At 46.5% G+C, this 18557-nt stretch overlaps 1 protein-coding gene and 1 long non-coding RNA gene across 2 annotated transcripts; both read left to right on the forward strand.

Moving 5' to 3' along the window:
• The first annotated feature begins 540 nt into the window (after positions 1 to 540).
• Positions 541 to 18551, forward strand: LOC127929512 (uncharacterized). The gene is made up of 5 exons (XM_052517383.1): positions 541 to 1289; positions 2746 to 2978; positions 3337 to 3455; positions 3530 to 3667; positions 18248 to 18551. The coding sequence occupies exons 1-5, from the start codon at positions 959 to 961 to the stop codon at positions 18249 to 18251; spliced, it is 825 nt and encodes a 274-aa protein (XP_052373343.1). The 5' UTR covers positions 541 to 958; the 3' UTR covers positions 18252 to 18551.
• LOC127929513 (uncharacterized) lies at positions 10075 to 11768 on the forward strand. Its single transcript, XR_008135040.1, has 5 exons — positions 10075 to 10168; positions 10266 to 10537; positions 10580 to 10643; positions 10848 to 11057; positions 11100 to 11768. It is a non-coding gene; the product is annotated as an uncharacterized LOC127929513 (long non-coding RNA).
• Positions 18552 to 18557: the final 6 nt, after the last annotated feature.

An 18557-nucleotide genomic window follows, 5' to 3' on the forward strand; every position in this document is an offset into this window, starting at 1 on the left:
ATGTGTATGTGACCAATAACATCTGCTAACCATGTGTATGTGACCAATAACATCTGCTAACCATGTGTATGTGACCAATAACATCTGCTAACCATGTGTATGTGACCATAACATCTGCTAACCATGTGTATGTGACCAATAACATCTGCTAACCATGTGTATGTGACCATAACATCTGCTAACCATGTGTATGTGACCAATAACATCTGCTAACCATGTGTATGTGACCAATAACATCTGCTAACCATGTGTATGTGACCAATAACATCTGCTAACCATGTGTATGTGACCAATAACATCTGCTAACCATGTGTATGTGACCAATAACTATGCGTTTGATTTGATTTAGTGAATCTTTTTTATAAACTGCGTTACTCCAGGCAGCAGATGACGAAGTGAGTTTTTCCAGGTGATGCTTCTCGCGTGACGTATAATGCAGTGGACACACGGGTTTCCACTAGCTACCACAGCCACAATGTCAAAATGGACGACATCGAAAACAAAAAAAATAATGAAAACGAACATTTGCTTTTTGGTCTTAATTTAGGGTTCGGCATAATTTTGGCAATGTGGTTAAGATTTTTTGATTGAAATCAAAATTTAACAAGATAAATTGTAGAAATTAGTGTTTTTTAAATTATTTTTTTATTTATTTTTTGTACTTTGAGGCTGTGGTAACTAGTGACGACCGACCGCTGTGGACGCTTCTGGAACGACGCGGTCCAACCGTCTCTGTAGCCTGTTAGCCGACAAGAAGGACAAACATTGAAGCTCTCGTCGAACATGTTCGTGTAGCTACACAAATAACACCCCGAGTGATTTAAACACAGTTCTGTTAACGTATCTACTAGTTCATTTAAACGTAATTGGCTTGTTATTACATTTGCAAATGTGTTACCGAGCCCAGTATTAGGCTAGTCGCTAATGCTAAGTAGCTAGCTAGCTAACATCCCTGACAATGAGCTCACTAAGCTACTCTCCTCCTGCTAATGAAGAGGAGATCTGCTGGACGGAGAAAGCAGCTATGGGGATGAACATTGTCGTTAAAGAGGAAGAAGAGGAGGATATTACAGTGAAAGGAACGGAAGAAGCTTGTCGAATTAAAACGGAGGAAGAGGAGGAAGGGATAGAGGCTGTCACGGTGAAAGAGGAAGAGGGGATAGAGGTTGTCACGGTGGAAGAAGAGGTAGAAGCTTTCAGAATGAAAGATGAGGTAGAGGAGGATATCACATTAAAAGAAGAACATTTTGTAGTGAAAGAGGAGGAGACTGAAGATCCGATTAACACCAGTGAGTATTGTCTTAACAGGGGACACACTATGCAGTTTTTGAACCAGGGTGCGGTTTTAAAGGGGCAATCTACAGACCTCGTTAAAAAAATAGTACTTTTTAAAAAAGTGGATTTACGTTTTTTTACATTTACATTACATTTAAGTCATTTAGCAGACGCTCTTATCCAGAGCGACTTACAAATTGGTGCATTCACCTTATGACATCCAGTGGAACAGCCACTTTACAATAGTGCATCTAAATCTTTTAAGGGGGGTGAGAAGGATTACTTTATCCTATCCTAGGTATTCCTTAAAGAGGTGGGGTTTCAGGTGTCTCCGGAAGGTGGTGATTGACTCCGCTGTCCTGGCGTCGTGAGGGAGTTTGTTCCACCATTGGGGGCCAGAGCAGCGAACAGTTTTGACTGGGCTGAGCGGGAACTGTACTTCCTCAGTGGTAGGGAGGCGAGCAGGCCAGAGGTGGATGAACGCAGTGCCCTTGTTTGGGTGTAGGGCCTGATCAGAGCCTGGAGGTACTGAGGTGCCGTTCCCTCACAGCTCCGTAGGCAAGCACCATGGTCTTGTAGCGGATGCGAGCTTCAACTGGAAGCCAGTGGAGAGAGTGGAGGAGCGGGGTGACGTGAGAGAACTTGGGAAGGTTGAACACTAGACGGGCAGCGGCGTTCTGGATGAGTTGTAGGGGTTTAATGGCACAGGCAGGGAGCCCAGCCAACAGCGAGTTGCAGTAATCCAGACGGGAGATGACAAGTGCCTGGATTAGGACCTGCGCCGCTTCCTGTGTGAGGCAGGGTCGTACTCTGCGGATGTTGTAGAGCATGAACCTACAGGAACGGGCCACCGCCTTGATGTTAGTTGAGAACGACAGGGTGTTGTCCAGGATCACGCCAAGGTTCTTAGCGCTCTGGGAGGAGGACACAATGGAGTTGTCAACCGTGATGGCGAGATCATGGAGATCATTTTTTGTTTAGTTTGTATTCAGAGTACGCTTGTGTAACAGTGTAACTTTAGACCGTCCCCTCGCCCATACCCGGGCGCGAACCAGGAACCTTCTGCACACATCAACAACAGTCACCCACGAAGCATCGTTACCCATCGCTCCACAAAAGCCGCGGCCCTTGCAGAGCAAAAGGGGAACCACTACCTCAAGGTCTCAGAGCGAGTGACGTCACCGATTGAAACGCTATTTAGCGCGCACCACCGCTAACTAAGCTAGCCGTTTCACATCCGTTACACTTGTCTATTGCTCTCCGACAGAAGGTCCTAGGATGATAAGTGATATGTTTGGAATCAGATGAGGGAGCGAGCTATAACCTATGTTTTTACCGGTAGTATGTTTGGAATCAGATGAGGGAGCGAGCTATAACCTATGTTTTTACCGGTAGTATGTTTGGAATCAGATGAGGGAGCGAGCTATAACCTATGTTTTTACCTCTAGTCAAACTCTCTTCCCTTTACAGATCTAAAAACGAGGCAATATGCAGTTTCCTGGCCCTCCCAGGGCTCTACAGTGAAGGAGGACATCAGAAAGACACAGGGAGAATCTAATGTGACACCCGTGAGTCCCAGACAGTTTGGTGGTGATGACGATGCTATTCACTGCGACGTGAAAGACAAGGATTGGTTTCCTAGCAACAGGCTGAAGGCGGAGTCGGCTCCAGAGAGCCACACCCCAGAGCAGAGGGGGAGTGTTGTGAGTACATCCCAGTCACAAAGGGTTTCTGGTTCTCAACATTCCTTCCTTAATTCCTGGACCTCCTCCTATAAATCCATTGGAGGAGAACATCTGAGGTTCATCCAAATACTGATATGTGAATGTTTTTGGCAAATACAGATGATTCTGATTGGACTTTCTCCTCCATAACATTTATAGCAGGAGGTCCAGAGAATTAGGAATGAAGGTAGGTGTGTTTCTGATCTGAGGTTCCTCCTCTTGGACTTTCTCCTCCACAACATTTATAGCAGGAGGTCCAGAGAATTAGGAATGAAGGAGGGTATGTTTCTGATCTGAGGTTCCTCCTCTTGGACTTTCTCCTCCACAACATTTATAGCAGGAGGTCCAGAGAATTAGGAATGAAGGAGGGTATGTTTCTGATCTGAGGTTCCTCCTCTTGGACTTTCTCCTCCACAACATTTATAGCAGGAGGTCCAGAGAACGAGAGGAATCAAGGTAGGAGAGTGTTTCCCACCCTAAGTTGATTGTTTATTTTTGTGGTTTCCAGGACATGTCTTTCCCTCTCCCAGAGTCCCCAGGTCGTGCCTCTCCCACTGTTGCCTTACTGTGGGGTCTGAAGAGGGTGTCTGTGCGGCTGGTCGACTGCAGGAAAACACCGGGTCTGCGTGGAACTGTGAGAGGAGAAGAAGAGGGAGATTCAGATTCAAGTAAGAACAGTGGTGTGTGGATGAGACTACAATCTGCTTCTGTTACAGTTCTGTGGTCAGTGTGTTCACTGTTATATAGCAGCTCATTAGTTCTGTGGTCAGTGTATTCACTGTTATATAGCAGCTCATTAGTTCTGTGGTCAGTGTATTCACTGTTATATAGCAGCTCATTAGTTCTGTGGTCAGTACAGCAGCTCATTAGTTCTGTAGCAGCTCAGTTCTGTGGTCATTCACTGTTGTAGAGCAGCTCATTAGTTATGTGGTCACTGTTATATAGCAGCTCATTAGTTCTGTGGTCAGTGTATTCACTGTTGTACTGTTATATAAAGCAGCTCATTAGTTCTGTGGTCAGTGTATTCACTGTTATATAGCAGCTCATTAGTTCTGTGGTCAGTCATTCACTGTTATATAGCAGCTCATTAGTTCTGTGGTCACTGTGTGTTAGTTCTGTGGTTGTATAGCAGCTCATTAGTTCTGTGGTCAGTGTGTTCACTGTTATATAGCAGCTCATTAGTTCTGTGGTCAGTGTATTCACTGTTATATAGCAGCTCATTAGTTCTGTGTTCACTGTTATATAGCAGCTCATTAGTTCTGTGGTCAGTGTATTCACTGTTGTATAGCAGCTCATTAGTTCTGTGGTCAGTGTATTCACTGTTGTATAGCAGCTCATTAGTTCTGTGTCATCTCTCTAGTCACTGGCTGTTATCAGCAGGTCTTGTCATCTTCTGTCAGTTATAAGCAGCGTTCTTTCACCTGTACTGCCCATTAGTTCAGGTGATCCTTAAGCAGCTCTGCTGGCCTGTTCATCAGTTGGCATGATAGATGTTATAGAGAGCTTGTTTGTTCTGGTTCTCCCTGTTTAAGTGTGAACCAAGTTCTTTATCACTGTCTTCCCTGTTTTATAGCTCTCATTAGTTCTTCCCTGTTTCCTATAGCTCTTAGTTCCTGTTGACTCCCTGTCTTCCCTGTTTATAGCAGCTCTTTCCTGTTGACCCTGTCTTCCTGTTTCCTATAGCTCTGCTTCCTGTCCTGTCTTCCCTGTTTCCTATAGCTCTTTCCTGTTGACTCCCTGTCTTCCCTGTTTCCTATAGCTCTGCTTCCTGTTGACTCCCTCCCTGTTTCCTATAGTGCTTCCTGTCTTCCCTGTTTCCTATAGCTCTGCTTCCTGTTGACTCCCTGTCTTCCCTGTTTCCTATAGCTCTGCTTCCTGTTGACTCCTGTCTTCCCTGTTTCCTATAGCTCTGTTTCCTGTTGACTCCCTGTCTTCCCTGTTTCCTATAGCTCTGCTTCCTGTTGACTCCCTGTCTTCCCTGTTTCCTATAGCTCTGTTTCCTGTTGACTCCCTGTCTTCCCTGTTTCCTATAGCTCTGCTTCCTGTTGACTCCCTGTCTTCCCTGTTTCCTATAGCTCTGTTTGCTGTTGACTCCCTGTCTTCCCTGTTTCCTATAGCTCTGCTTCCTGTTGACTCCCTGTCTTCCCTGTTTCCTATAGCTCTGCTTCCTGTTGACTCCCTGTCTTCCCTGTTTCCTATAGCTCTGTTTCCTGTTGACTCCCTGTCTTCCCTGTTTCCTATAGCTCTGTTTCCTGTTGACTCCCTGTCTTCCCTGTTTCCTATAGCTCTGTTTCCTGTTGACTCCCTGTCTTCCCTGTTTCCTATAGCTCTGCTTCCTGTTGACTCCCTGTCTTCCCTGTTTCCTATAGCTCTGCTTTCTGTTGACTCCCTGTCTTCCCTGTTTCCTATAGCTCTGCTTTCTGTTGACTCCCTGTCTTCCCTGTTTCCTATAGCTCTGCTTTCTGTTGACTCCCTGTCTTCCCTGTTTCCTATAGCTCTGCTTCCTGTTGACTCCCTGTCTTCCCTGTTTCCTATAGCTCTGCTTTCTGTTGACTCCCTGTCTTCCCTGTTTCCTATAGCTCTGTTTCCTGTTGACTCCCTGTCTTCCCTGTTTCCTACAGCTCTGCTTCCTGTTGACTCCCTGTCTTCCCTGTTTCCTATAGCTCTGCTTCCTGTTGACTCCCTGTCTTCCCTGTTTCCTATAGCTCTGCTTCCTGTTGACTCCCTGTCTTCCCTGTTTCCTATAGCTCTGCTTTCTGTTGACTCCCTGTCTTCCCTGTTTCCTATAGCTCTGTTTCCTGTTGACTCCCTGTCTTCCCTGTTTCCTATAGCTCTGCCTTCTGTTGACTCCCTGTCTTCCCTGTTTCCTATAGCTCTGTTTCCTGTTGACTCCCTGTCTTCCCTGTTTCCTATAGCTCTGCTTTCTGTTGACTCCCTGTCTTCCCTGTTTCCTATAGCTCTGCTTTCTGTTGACTCCCTGTCTTCCCTGTTTCCTATAGCTCTGCTTCCTGTTGACTCCCTGTCTTCCCTGTTTCCTATAGAGCTTTCTGTTGACTCCCTGTCTTCCCTGTTTCCTATAGAGCTTCCTGTTGACTCCCTGTCTTCCCTGTTTCCTATAGCTCTGCTTCCTGTTGACTCCCTGTCTTCCCTGTTTCCTACAGCTCTGCTTCCTGTTGACTCCCTGTCTTCCCTGTTTCCTACAGCTCTGCTTCCTGTTGACTCCCTGTCTTCCCTGTTTCCTATAGCTCTGCTTCCTGTTGACTCCCTGTCTTCCCTGTTTCCTATAGAGCTTTCTGTTGACTCCCTGTCTTCCCTGTTTCCTATAGCTCTGCTTCCTGTTGACTCCCTGTCTTCCCTGTTTCCTATAGCTCTGCTTCCTGTTGACTCCCTGTCTTCCCTGTTTCCTATAGCTCTGCTTCCTGTTGACTCCCTGTCTTCCCTGTTTCCTATAGCTCTGCTTCCTGTTGACTCCTGTCTTCCCTGTTTCCTATAGCTCTGTTTCCTGTTGACTCCCTGTCTTCCCTGTTTCCTATAGCTCTGTTTCCTGTTGACTCCCTGTCTTCCCTGTTTCCTATAGCTCTGTTTCCTGTTGACTCCCTGTCTTCCCTGTTTCCTATAGCTCTGCCTTCTGTTGACTCCCTGTCTTCCCTGTTTCCTATAGCTCTGCCTTCTGTTGACTCCCTGTCTTCCCTGTTTCCTATAGCTCTGCTTTCTGTTGACTCCCTGTCTTCCCTGTTTCCTATAGCTCTGCCTTCTGTTGACTCCCTGTCTTCCCTGTTTCCTATAGTGCTTCCTGTTGACTCCCTGTCTTCCCTGTTTCCTATAGCTCTGCTTTCTGTTGACTCCCTGTCTTCCCTGTTTCCTATAGCTCTGTTTCCTGTTGACTCCCTGTCTTCCCTGTTTCCTATAGCTCTGCTTCCTGTTGACTCCCTGTCTTCCCTGTTTCCTATAGCTCTGCTTCCTGTTGACTCCCTGTCTTCCCTGTTTCCTATAGCTCTGCTTCCTGTTGACTCCCTGTCTTCCCTGTTTCCTATAGCTCTGCTTCCTGTTGACTCCCTGTCTTCCCTGTTTCCTATAGCTCTGTTTCCTGTTGACTCCCTGTCTTCCCTGTTTCCTATAGCTCTGCTTCCTGTTGACTCCCTGTCTTCCCTGTTTCCTATAGCTCTGCTTCCTGTTGACTCCCTGTCTTCCCTGTTTCCTATAGCTCTGCTTCCTGTTGACTCCCTGTCTTCCCTGTTTCCTATAGCTCTGCTTCCTGTTGACTCCCTGTCTTCCCTGTTTCCTATAGCTCTGCTTCCTGTTGACTCCCTGTCTTCCCTGTTTCCTATAGCTCTGCTTCCTGTTGACTCCCTGTCTTCCCTGTTTCCTATAGCTCTGCTTCCTGTTGACTCCCTGTCTTCCCTGTTTCCTATAGCTCTGCTTCCTGTTGACTCCCTGTCTTCCCTGTTTCCTATAGCTCTGCTTCCTGTTGACTCCCTGTCTTCCCTGTTTCCTATAGCTCTGCTTTCTGTTGACTCCCTGTCTTCCCTGTTTCCTATAGCTCTGCTTCCTGTTGACTCCCTGTCTTCCCTGTTTCCTATAGCTCTGCTTCCTGTTGACTCCCTGTCTTCCCTGTTTCCTATAGAGCTTTCTGTTGACTCCCTGTCTTCCCTGTTTCCTATAGAGCTTCCTGTTGACTCCCTGTCTTCCCTGTTTCCTATAGCTCTGCTTCCTGTTGACTCCCTGTCTTCCCTGTTTCCTACAGCTCTGCTTCCTGTTGACTCCCTGTCTTCCCTGTTTCCTATAGCTCTGCTTCCTGTTGACTCCCTGTCTTCCCTGTTTCCTATAGCTCTGCTTTCTGTTGACTCCCTGTCTTCCCTGTTTCCTATAGCTCTGCTTTCTGTTGACTCCCTGTCTTCCCTGTTTCCTATAGCTCTGCTTCCTGTTGACTCCCTGTCTTCCCTGTTTCCTATAGCTCTGCTTCCTGTTGACTCCCTGTCTTCCCTGTTTCCTATAGCTCTGCTTCCTGTTGACTCCCTGTCTTCCCTGTTTCCTATAGCTCTGCTTTCTGTTGACTCCCTGTCTTCCCTGTTTCCTATAGCTCTGTTTCCTGTTGACTCCCTGTCTTCCCTGTTTCCTATAGCTCTGTTTCCTGTTGACTCCCTGTCTTCCCTGTTTCCTATAGCTCTGTTTCCTGTTGACTCCCTGTCTTCCCTGTTTCCTATAGCTCTGCCTTCTGTTGACTCCCTGTCTTCCCTGTTTCCTATAGCTCTGCTTCCTGTTGACTCCCTGTCTTCCCTGTTTCCTATAGCTCTGCTTTCTGTTGACTCCCTGTCTTCCCTGTTTCCTATAGCTCTGCTTTCTGTTGACTCCCTGTCTTCCCTGTTTCCTATAGCTCTGCTTCCTGTTGACTCCCTGTCTTCCCTGTTTCCTATAGCTCTGCTTCCTGTTGACTCCCTGTCTTCCCTGTTTCCTATAGCTCTGTTTCCTGTTGACTCCCTGTCTTCCCTGTTTCCTATAGCTCTGTTTCCTGTTGACTCCCTGTCTTCCCTGTTTCCTATAGCTCTGCTTCCTGTTGACTCCCTGTCTTCCCTGTTTCCTATAGCTCTGCTTCCTGTTGACTCCCTGTCTTCCCTGTTTCCTATAGCTCTGCTTTCTGTTGACTCCCTGTCTTCCCTGTTTCCTATAGCTCTGTTTCCTGTTGACTCCCTGTCTTCCCTGTTTCCTATAGCTCTGCTTTCTGTTGACTCCCTGTCTTCCCTGTTTCCTATAGCTCTGTTTCCTGTTGACTCCCTGTCTTCCCTGTTTCCTATAGCTCTGCTTCCTGTTGACTCCCTGTCTTCCCTGTTTCCTATAGCTCTGCTTCCTGTTGACTCCCTGTCTTCCCTGTTTCCTATAGCTCTGCTTCCTGTTGACTCCCTGTCTTCCCTGTTTCCTATAGCTCTGCTTTCTGTTGACTCCCTGTCTTCCCTGTTTCCTATAGCTCTGCTTCCTGTTGACTCCCTGTCTTCCCTGTTTCCTATAGCTCTGCTTCCTGTTGACTCCCTGTCTTCCCTGTTTCCTATAGCTCTGCTTCCTGTTGACTCCCTGTCTTCCCTGTTTCCTATAGCTCTGCTTCCTGTTGACTCCCTGTCTTCCCTGTTTCCTATAGCTCTGCTTTCTGTTGACTCCCTGTCTTCCCTGTTTCCTATAGCTCTGCTTTCTGTTGACTCCCTGTCTTCCCTGTTTCCTATAGCTCTGCTTCCTGTTGACTCCCTGTCTTCCCTGTTTCCTATAGCTCTGCTTCCTGTTGACTCCTGTCTTCCCTGTTTCCTATAGCTCTGCTTCCTGTTGACTCCCTGTCTTCCCTGTTTCCTATAGCTCTGCTTCCTGTTGACTCCCTGTCTTCCCTGTTTCCTATAGCTCTGCTTCCTGTTGACTCCTGTCTTCCCTGTTTCCTATAGCTCTGCTTCCTGTTGACTCCCTGTCTTCCCTGTTTCCTATAGCTCTGTTTCCTGTTGACTCCCTGTCTTCCCTGTTTCCTATAGCTCTGCTTCCTGTTGACTCCCTGTCTTCCCTGTTTCCTATAGCTCTGCTTCCTGTTGACTCCCTGTCTTCCCTGTTTCCTATAGCTCTGCTTCCTGTTGACTCCCTGTCTTCCCTGTTTCCTATAGAGCTTTCTGTTGACTCCCTGTCTTCCCTGTTTCCTATAGCTCTGCTTCCTGTTGACTCCCTGTCTTCCCTGTTTCCTATAGCTCTGCTTCCTGTTGACTCCCTGTCTTCCCTGTTTCCTATAGAGCTTTCTGTTGACTCCCTGTCTTAAGTTGGTGTGGGCTTGTCTTTTCGTTTGGCTCTCCTTATTTGGGCATCCATGGTGGGAATCGTTTAGGGCACATTTCCTAGTTCCATGTCAACCTGTTTGGTTTTGGTTGTCCCAGGGAGTTTCTTTGTTAGTTCCCTTGTTTGTGAGAGACATTGTTACCTTCCCACATGTGGATAAGAATCCATTACAAATGATAATTATTAACAGAAATACTGATTTTAAAATCAGGGACCTTTAAAATAGGAATTGGGATAATTAATGTAGCAGGTTAGTAGAATTAGGTTAAGGATAATTAACGTGGTAGGTTAGTAGAATTAGGTTAAGGTTGGGATAATTAACGTGGTAGGTTAGTAGAATTAGGTTAAGGTTGGGATAATTAACGTGGTAGGTTAGTAGAATTAGGTTAAGGTTGGGATAATTAACGTAGCAGGTTAGTAGTTAGGGTTGGGATAATTAATGTGGTAGGTTAGTAGTGGTTAGGTTAGGTTAGTAGAATTAGGTTAAGGTTGGGATAATTAACGTGGTAGGTTAGTAGAATTAGGTTAAGGTTGGGATAATTAACGTGGTAGGTTAGTAGAATTAGGTTAAGGTTGGGATAATTAACGTGGTAGGTTAGTAGAATTAGGTTAAGGTTGGGATAATTAACGTGGTAGGTTAGTAGAATTAGGTTAAGGTTGGGATAATTAACGTGGTAGGTTAGTAGAATTAGGTTAAGGTTGGGATAATTAACGTGGTAGGTTAGTAGAATTAGGTTAAGGTTGGGATAATTAACGTGGTAGGTTAGTAGAATTATGTTAAGGTCAGGATAATTAACGTGGTAGGTTAGTAGAATTAGGTTAAGGTTGGGATAATTAATGTGGTAGGTTAGTAGAATTAGGTTAAGGTTGGGATAATTAATGTGGTAGGTTAGTAGAATTAGGTTAAGGTTAGGATAATTAATGTGGTAGGTTAGTAGAATTAGGTTAAGGTTGGGATAATTAACTTGGTAGGTTAGTAGAATTAGGTTGGGATAATTAACGTGGTAGGTTAGTAGAATTAGGTTAAGGTCAGGATAATTAACGTGGTAGGTTAGTAGAATTAGGTTAAGGTTGGGATAATTAATGTGGTAGGTTAGTAGAATTAGGTTAAGGTTGGGATAATTAACGTGGTAGGTTAGTAGAATTAGGTTAAGGTTGGGATCATTAACGTGGTGGGTTAGTAGAATTAGGTTAAGGTTAGGATCATTAATGTGGTAGGTTAGTAGAATTAGGTTAAGGTCAGGATAATTAACGTGGTAGGTTAGTAGAATTAGGTTAAGGTTAGGATCATTAACGTGGTAGGTTAGTAGAATTAGGTTAGCTAAAAATGCTAAAACTGTCCCGATGCGACTTGGACATATCTAGCTATACAACCAGGCCTGCCCTGAGAACAATCTTGGTTTCCACAACTACGATGCTGCCTCATGACACAGGGGACGGATTGAGAGACGGTGCTTGAAGGAGAAACTGAGTTGAATCATTTTGTCCACTGTTTAAATGGAGCACATCTAAGCTAAATATATATACAGTGCATTCGGAAAGTATTCAGACCCCTCGACTTTTAAAAAACATTTTTGTTACGTTACAGCCTTATTCTAAAATGTATTAAAATAAAATCTTCAATCTACACACAATACCCCATAATGATAAAGCGAAAACAAGTTTTTAGAAATTTTTAAAAATATATAACTGATATCACATTTACATAACTTTTCAGACCCTTATTAACTCAGTACGTTGTTGAAGCACCCGTGGCAGCGATTACAGCCTCGAGTCTTCGTCGGTATGACGCTACAAGCTTGGCACACTTGTTTCTCCCATTCTTCTCTGCAGATCCTCTCAAGCTCTGTCAGGTTGAATGGGGAGCGTCGCTGCACAGCTATTTTCAGGTCTCATCACTTCACCAAAGAGATGGTGGCAGGTTAACTATTTACCAAGAGACAAACATAACAACCATAATGTCTATTTACCACCACAGACCGATGCTGGAACTAAGACTGCACTCAACAAACTGTATGAGGTCATAGAAAATGCTCATCCAGAAGTGGTGCTCCTAGTGGCCGGGGACTTTAATGCAGGGAAACTTAAATCTGTTTGATCTCATTTCTACCAGCATGTTAAATGTGCAACCAGAGGGGAAAATTCTCTAGACCACCTTTACTCCACACAGAACGCACGGGGACTGGTGGTGTAGTTGAGTGAGATGCCTACTTCTACCAAAAGACAGTGAATGTCTCGGCTGTCGACAATGGGACCAGTTTATTCCGATAATGGAGGAGGTAGAATATCAGACTGACGACGGGTTCTCGCCCTGGAGTGGATGTTGAGGGGAGAACATCTAGGTGAAGGCCAACGACTGGTCCTCACCCTGGAGTGGATGTTGAGGGGAGAACATCTAGGTCAAGGCCAACGACTGGTCCTCACCCTGGAGTGGATGTTGAGGGGAGAACATCTAGGTGAAGGCCAACGACTGGTCCTCACCCTGGAGTGGATGTTGAGGGGAGAACATCTAGGTCAAGGCCAACGACTGGTCCTCACCCTGGAGTGGATGTTGAGGGGAGAACATCTAGGTCAAGGCCAACGACTGGTCCTCACCCTGGAGTGGATGTTGAGGGGAGAACATCTAGGTGAAGGCCAAAGACTGGTCCTCACCCTGGAGTGGGTGTTGAGGGGAGAACATCTAGGTCGAGGCCAACGACTGGTCCTCACCCTGGAGTGGATGTTGAGGGGAGAACATCTAGGTCAAGGCCAACGACTGGTCCTCACCCTGGAGTGGATGTTGAGGGGAGAACATCTAGGTCGAGGCCAACGACTGGTCCTCACCCTGGAGTGGATGTTGAGGGGAGAACATCTAGGTGAAGGCCAACGACTGGTCCTCACCCTGGAGTGGATGTTGAGGGGAGAACATCTAGGTCAAGGCCAACGACTGGTCCTCACCCTGGAGTGGATGTTGAGGGGAGAACATCTAGGTCGAGGCCAACGACTGGTCCTCACCCTGGAGTGGATGTTGAGGGGAGAACATCTAGGTGAAGGCCAACGACTGGTCCTCACCCTGGAGTGGATGTTGAGGGGAGAACATCTAGGTCGAGGCCAACGACTGGTCCTCACCCTGGAGTGGATGTTGAGGGGAGAACATCTAGGTGAAGGCCAACGACTGGTCCTCACCCTGGAGTGGATGTTGAGGGGAGAACATCTAGGTCAAGGCCAACGACTGGTCCTCACCCTGGAGTGGATGTTGAGGGGAGAACATCTAGGTGAAGGCCAACGACTGGTCCTCACCCTGGAGTGGATGTTGAGGGGAGAACATCTAGGTCAAGGCCAACGACTGGTCCTCACCCTGGAGTGGATGTTGAGGGGAGAACATCTAGGTCAAGGCCAACGACTGGTCCTCACCCTGGAGTGGATGTTGAGGGGAGAACATCTAGGTCAAGGCCAACGACTGGTCCTCACCCTGGAGTGGATGTTGAGGGGAGAACATCTAGGTCAAGGCCAACGACTGGTCCTCACCCTGGAGTGGATGTTGAGGGGAGAACATCTAGGTCGAGGCCAACGACTGGTCCTCACCCTGGAGTGGATGTTGAGGGGAGAACATCTAGGTGAAGGCCAACGACTGGTCCTCACCCTGGAGTGGATGTTGAGGGGAGAACATCTAGGTCAAGGCCAACGACTGGTCCTCACCCTGGAGTGGATGTACCCTGAGGGGAGAACATCTAGGTGAAGGCCAACGACTGGTCCTCACCCTGGAGTGGATGTTGAGGGGAGAACATCTAGGTCAAGGCATCTAGGTGAAGGCCAACGACTGGTCCTCAACCTGGAGTGGATGTTGAGGGGAGAACATCTAGGTCGAGGCCAACGACTGGTCCTCACCCTGGAGTGGATGTTGAGGGGAGAACATCTAGGTGAAGGCCAACGACTGGTCCTCACCCTGGAGTGGATGTTGAGGGGAGAACATCTAGGTCGAGGCCAACGACTGGTCCTCACCCTGGAGTGGATGTTGAGGGGAGAACATCTAGGTGAAGGCCAACGACTGGTCCTCACCCTGGAGTGGATGTTGAGGGGAGAACATCTAGGTGAAGGCCAACGACGGGTCCTCACCCTGGAGTGGATGCTGCAGAACATCTAGGTGAAGGCCAACGACGGTTCCTCGCCCTGGAGTGGATGTTGAGAGGAGAACATCTAGGTCAAGGCCAACGACTGGTCCTCACCCTGGAGTGGATGTTGAGGGGAGAACATCTAGGTCAAGGCCAACGACTGGTCCTCACCCTGGAGTGGATGTTGAGGGGAGAACATCTAGGTCAAGGCCAACGACTGGTCCTCACCCTGGAGTGGATGTTGAGGGAGAACATCTAGGTCAAGGCCAACGACTGGTCCTCACCCTGGAGTGGATGTTGAGAGGAGAACATCTAGGTCAAGGCCAACGACTGGTCCTCACCCTGGAGTGGATGTTGAGGGGAGAACATCTAGGTCAAGGCCAACGACGGGTCCTCACACTGGAGTGGATGTTGAGGGGAGAACATCTAGGTGAAGGCCAATGACAGGTCATCCCAGCTTTTGGTGGCAGCAGTTATATCTAACTACCCCAACAGCAGCTACATTGGATTCCAGGAAGCTGAGGCTCATAGCGTCTTATACGAATAACATTTTCAAGTAATAATATTGTATTTAAAAAAATTATTAACAAATGAATGTTATTATAAAACATGCAACAACATTTACACAGTTACTAAGCAATTCACAGTGTCACTCAGCATTAGTTAGACCAGGGACTCATTAGTTAGACCAGGGACTCATTAGTTAGACCAGGGACTCATTAGTTAGACCAGGGACTCATTAGTTAGACCAGGGACTCTGTGTGTATACAGCCATGTTATTACCTCATACCCAACTCAGTACTGGTACTCAGTGTATACAGCCATGTTATTACCATCAACTACCCCTACACATCAACTACCTAGTACCCTACACATCAACTACCTGGTACCCCTACACATCAACTACCTGGTACCCCTACACATCAACTACCTCGTACCCCTACACATCAACTACCTAGTACCCCTACACATCAACTACCTAGTACCCCTACACATCAACTACCTGGTACCCCTACACATCAACTACCCCCCCCCCTACACATCAACTACCTAGTACCCCTACACATCAACTACCTCGTACCCCTACACATCAACTACCCCGTACCCCTACACATCAACTACCTAGTACCCCTACACATCAACTACCTCGTACAATCCCTACACATCAACTACCCTAGGTCCCTACACATCAACTACCCCGTACCCCTACACATCAACTACCTGGTAGGTCCCTACACATCAACCTACAGGACGGTAGGTCTCTACACATGTTTCAGAACCCGGTAGGAGCACTCCAGGTACACATCAACTACTGGACGGTAGGTCCACTACACAATGTTTGAGAACCTACCCCGGTAGGTCTCTAGGTACAATGTTTGAGAACCTACCAGGTCTCAGGCATTGTTTGAGAACCTACTGGACGGTAGGTCTCTAGGTAAACATGTTTGAGAACCCTGGACGGTAGGAGGTACAATGTTTGAGAACCTACAACGGTAGGTCTTGTACAATGTTTTCAGGACGGTAGGTCTCAGGTACATGTTTGAGAACCTACTTGATTAGGTCTTGGTACAATGTTTGAGAACCTACAGGACGGTAGGTCTCTAGGTACAATGTTTGAGAACCTACTGGACGGTAGGTCTCTAGGTACAATGTTTGAGAACCTACTGGACGGTAGGTCTCTAGGTACAATGTTTGAGAACCTACTGGACGGTAGGTCTCTAGGTACAATGTTTGAGAACCTACTGGACGGTAGGTCTCTAGGTACAATGTTTGAGAACCTACAGGACGGTAGGTCTCTAGGTACAATGTTTGAGAACCTACTGGACGGTAGGTCTCTAGGTACAATGTTTGAGAACCTACTGGACGGTAGGTCTCTAGGTACAATGTTTGAGAACCTACTGGACGGTAGGTCTCTAGGTACAATGTTTGAGAACCTACTGGACGGTAGGTCTCAGGTACAATGTTTGAGAACCTACTGGACGGTAGGTCTCTAGGTACAATGTTTGAGAACCTACTGGACGGTAGGTCTCTAGGTACAATGTTTGAGAACCTACAGGACGGTAGGTCTCCAGGTACAATGTTTGAGAACCTACAGGACGGTAGGTCTCCAGGTACAATGTTTGAGAACCTACAGGATGGTAGGTTTCCAGGTACAATGTTTGAGAACCTACAGGACGGTAGGTCTCAAGGTACAATGTTTGAGAACCTACAGGACGGTAGGTCTCTAGGTACAATGTTTGAGAACCGTGGGGTTTATGTAAAACGCAGGGATGATCCCAATTGCATACTCTTTGTGTCCTCTCTCCTACACATCAACTCAGTACTCAGTACTGGTACCTCTGTGTATACAGCAATGTTATTACCTAGTACCCTACACATCAACTACCTCGTACCCCTACACATCAACTCAGTACTGGTACTCTGTGTATACATCCATGTTATTACCTAGTACCCCTACACATCAACTACCTCGTACAATGTTTGAGAACCCTACACATCAACTACCTAGTACCCTACACATCAACTCAGTACTGGTACTCTGTGTATACAGCCATGTTATTACCTAGTACCCCTACACATCAACCCAGTACTGGTACTCTGTGTATACAGCCATGTTATTACCTAGTACCCCTACACATCAACTCAGTACTGTTGGAGCTAACTAAATGCTTGTGTTTCTAGCTCCAACTCAGTGTATCTAACAGTCCAACAGTGCATCTAACTAAATGCTTGTGTTTCTAGCTCCAACAGTGCAGTAGTATCTAACTAAATGCTTGTGTTTCTAGCTCCAACAGTGCAGTAGTATCTAACTAAATGCTTGTGTTTCTAGCTCCAACAGTGCACTTCCTTCCCCCTTAACATGTATTTTTTAAATTTGTTTTAAATTTTACCCCCTTTTTCTCCCCAATTTCGGGGTATCCAATTGTTAGTAGTTACTATCTTGTCTCATCGCTACAACTCCCGTACGGGCGCGGGAGAGACGAAGGTTGAAAGCCATGCATCCCCCGAAACACAACCCAACCAAGCCGCACTGCTTCTTTAACACAGTGCACATCCAACCCGGAAGCCAGCCGCACCAATGTGTTGGAGGAAACACCGTACATCTGGAGACCTGGTTAGCGTGCACTGCGCCCAGGCCCGCCACAGGAGTCACTAGTGCGCGATGAGACAAGGATATCACTACCAGCCAAACCCTCCCTAACCCGGACAACGCTAGGGCAATTGTGCGTCGCCCCATGGACCCAGAGCCTGGATTCAAACCCAGAGTCTCTGGTGGCACAGCTAGCACTGCGATGCAGCGCCACCCGGAAGGCCCCATAACATGTATTTTTAACCTCACGCTTAATGTTAAGGAAGTCCCCAAGTTATGGAAATCTGCTTTGTGCTGCCTCTCCTGAATGGTGGAGATCCTTCGCTACTTGACAGCTATCGACCCATATCAAAATCGTCTGTACTGTCAAAGGTCCTCGAGACCTTACTTAGTAGGCAGCTGAAGGCCTGCCTCCAAGAAAACAACATCTTAAATGGAATCAGGTTTTAGTTCTGGCCACAGCACCGTTTCAGTAACATTGAAGGTTTTAAACGTCATCCATTGTGCTCTTGTCAAGAAGTTACATTGTGTTGTCTGTCTTTATTGATTTGTTGGCATTTGACACCGTGGACCATGCTGTGTTGGTGCAAAGGTTAAAAATGATATGGGTATTACTGGTCATGCTCTAGATTGGTTAATAAATAACCTATCAAATTGTACACCATGTGTAATGGCGGATGGGTGTAATGGCGGATGGTTGAGTCCATAGAGTTGTGCTCAGGTGTTCCGCAAGGTTCTATTTTGGGTCCACTGTTCATGAACAGCGGATGTTCATTTTTATGCAGATGATTCTGTTCTTTATTCAAGTGGTAGTAGTTTATCTTTAGCTTTTTGAAAATGCCCAAAGAGCATTTAACACCATACAACAGAATCTGTATGATTTTAAAGCTAGTTCTGAATTCGGGTAAAACAAAATGCATGATATTTTCAAATGCCAGGCATGTTGCTAATCATGTCATCGCTACATTGGATGGACGATAAAGCAAGTCAGTGTACAAATATTTAGGTGTGTGGGTTAACTGCCTTGTCAGCTCGGGGATTCGATCTGGCAACCTTTCAGTAACTGGCCCATGTTATGTCAATGAGAAAAACCTGTATAAATAAAAGAAATATCTAACAGTTCAAAACAATAGCCAATGCTAACTAGCATCCGCTAACATACCTGTAGACTTCCAGTAATTTCACTAAAACGAGTTGACTGTCTTCATAGGAAGACAGTTATTTCATTCAGGTCTCTCTTTTAAATAAACTCTATTTATTTTTGGCAGGTGAAAGAACAGACTCAGAGGAGCCAGAGACGTCCAACCCAGCAGGACAACACCACTGCTCCCACTGTGGAAAGAGTTTTTCCCGGTTAGGGTCCCTGAAAAGGCACGAGATGATACATACGGGAGAAAAGCCTTTCCACTGCTCCCAGTGTGGAAAGAGTTTTGCCATGTTATTTTGCCTGAAACGACATGAGATGATACACACGGGAGAAAAGCCATTCCACTGCTCCCAGTGCGGAAAGAGTTTTGCCCGGTTATGGCAGCTGAAAATGGATGAGAGAAGGCACAGAGGAGAGAAGCCTTTCCGCTG

This window comes from Oncorhynchus keta, unplaced genomic scaffold, assembly GCF_023373465.1.
Source record: "Oncorhynchus keta strain PuntledgeMale-10-30-2019 unplaced genomic scaffold, Oket_V2 Un_scaffold_7639_pilon_pilon, whole genome shotgun sequence".
Lineage (NCBI taxonomy): Eukaryota > Metazoa > Chordata > Actinopteri > Salmoniformes > Salmonidae > Oncorhynchus > Oncorhynchus keta.

Excerpts from the sequence above, each read along its gene's own strand:
- LOC127929512 (XM_052517383.1), top strand. The coding sequence starts at position 959 with ATGAGCTCACTAAGCTACTCTCCTCCTGCTAATGAAGAGGAGATCTGC. Across the intron at positions 2,979-3,336 it reads CAGAGCAGAGGGGGAGTGTT|CAGGAGGTCCAGAGAATTAG; the intron begins GTGAGTACATCC and ends CAACATTTATAG. Across the intron at positions 3,456-3,529 it reads AGAGAACGAGAGGAATCAAG|AGTCCCCAGGTCGTGCCTCT; the intron begins GTAGGAGAGTGT and ends TCCCTCTCCCAG.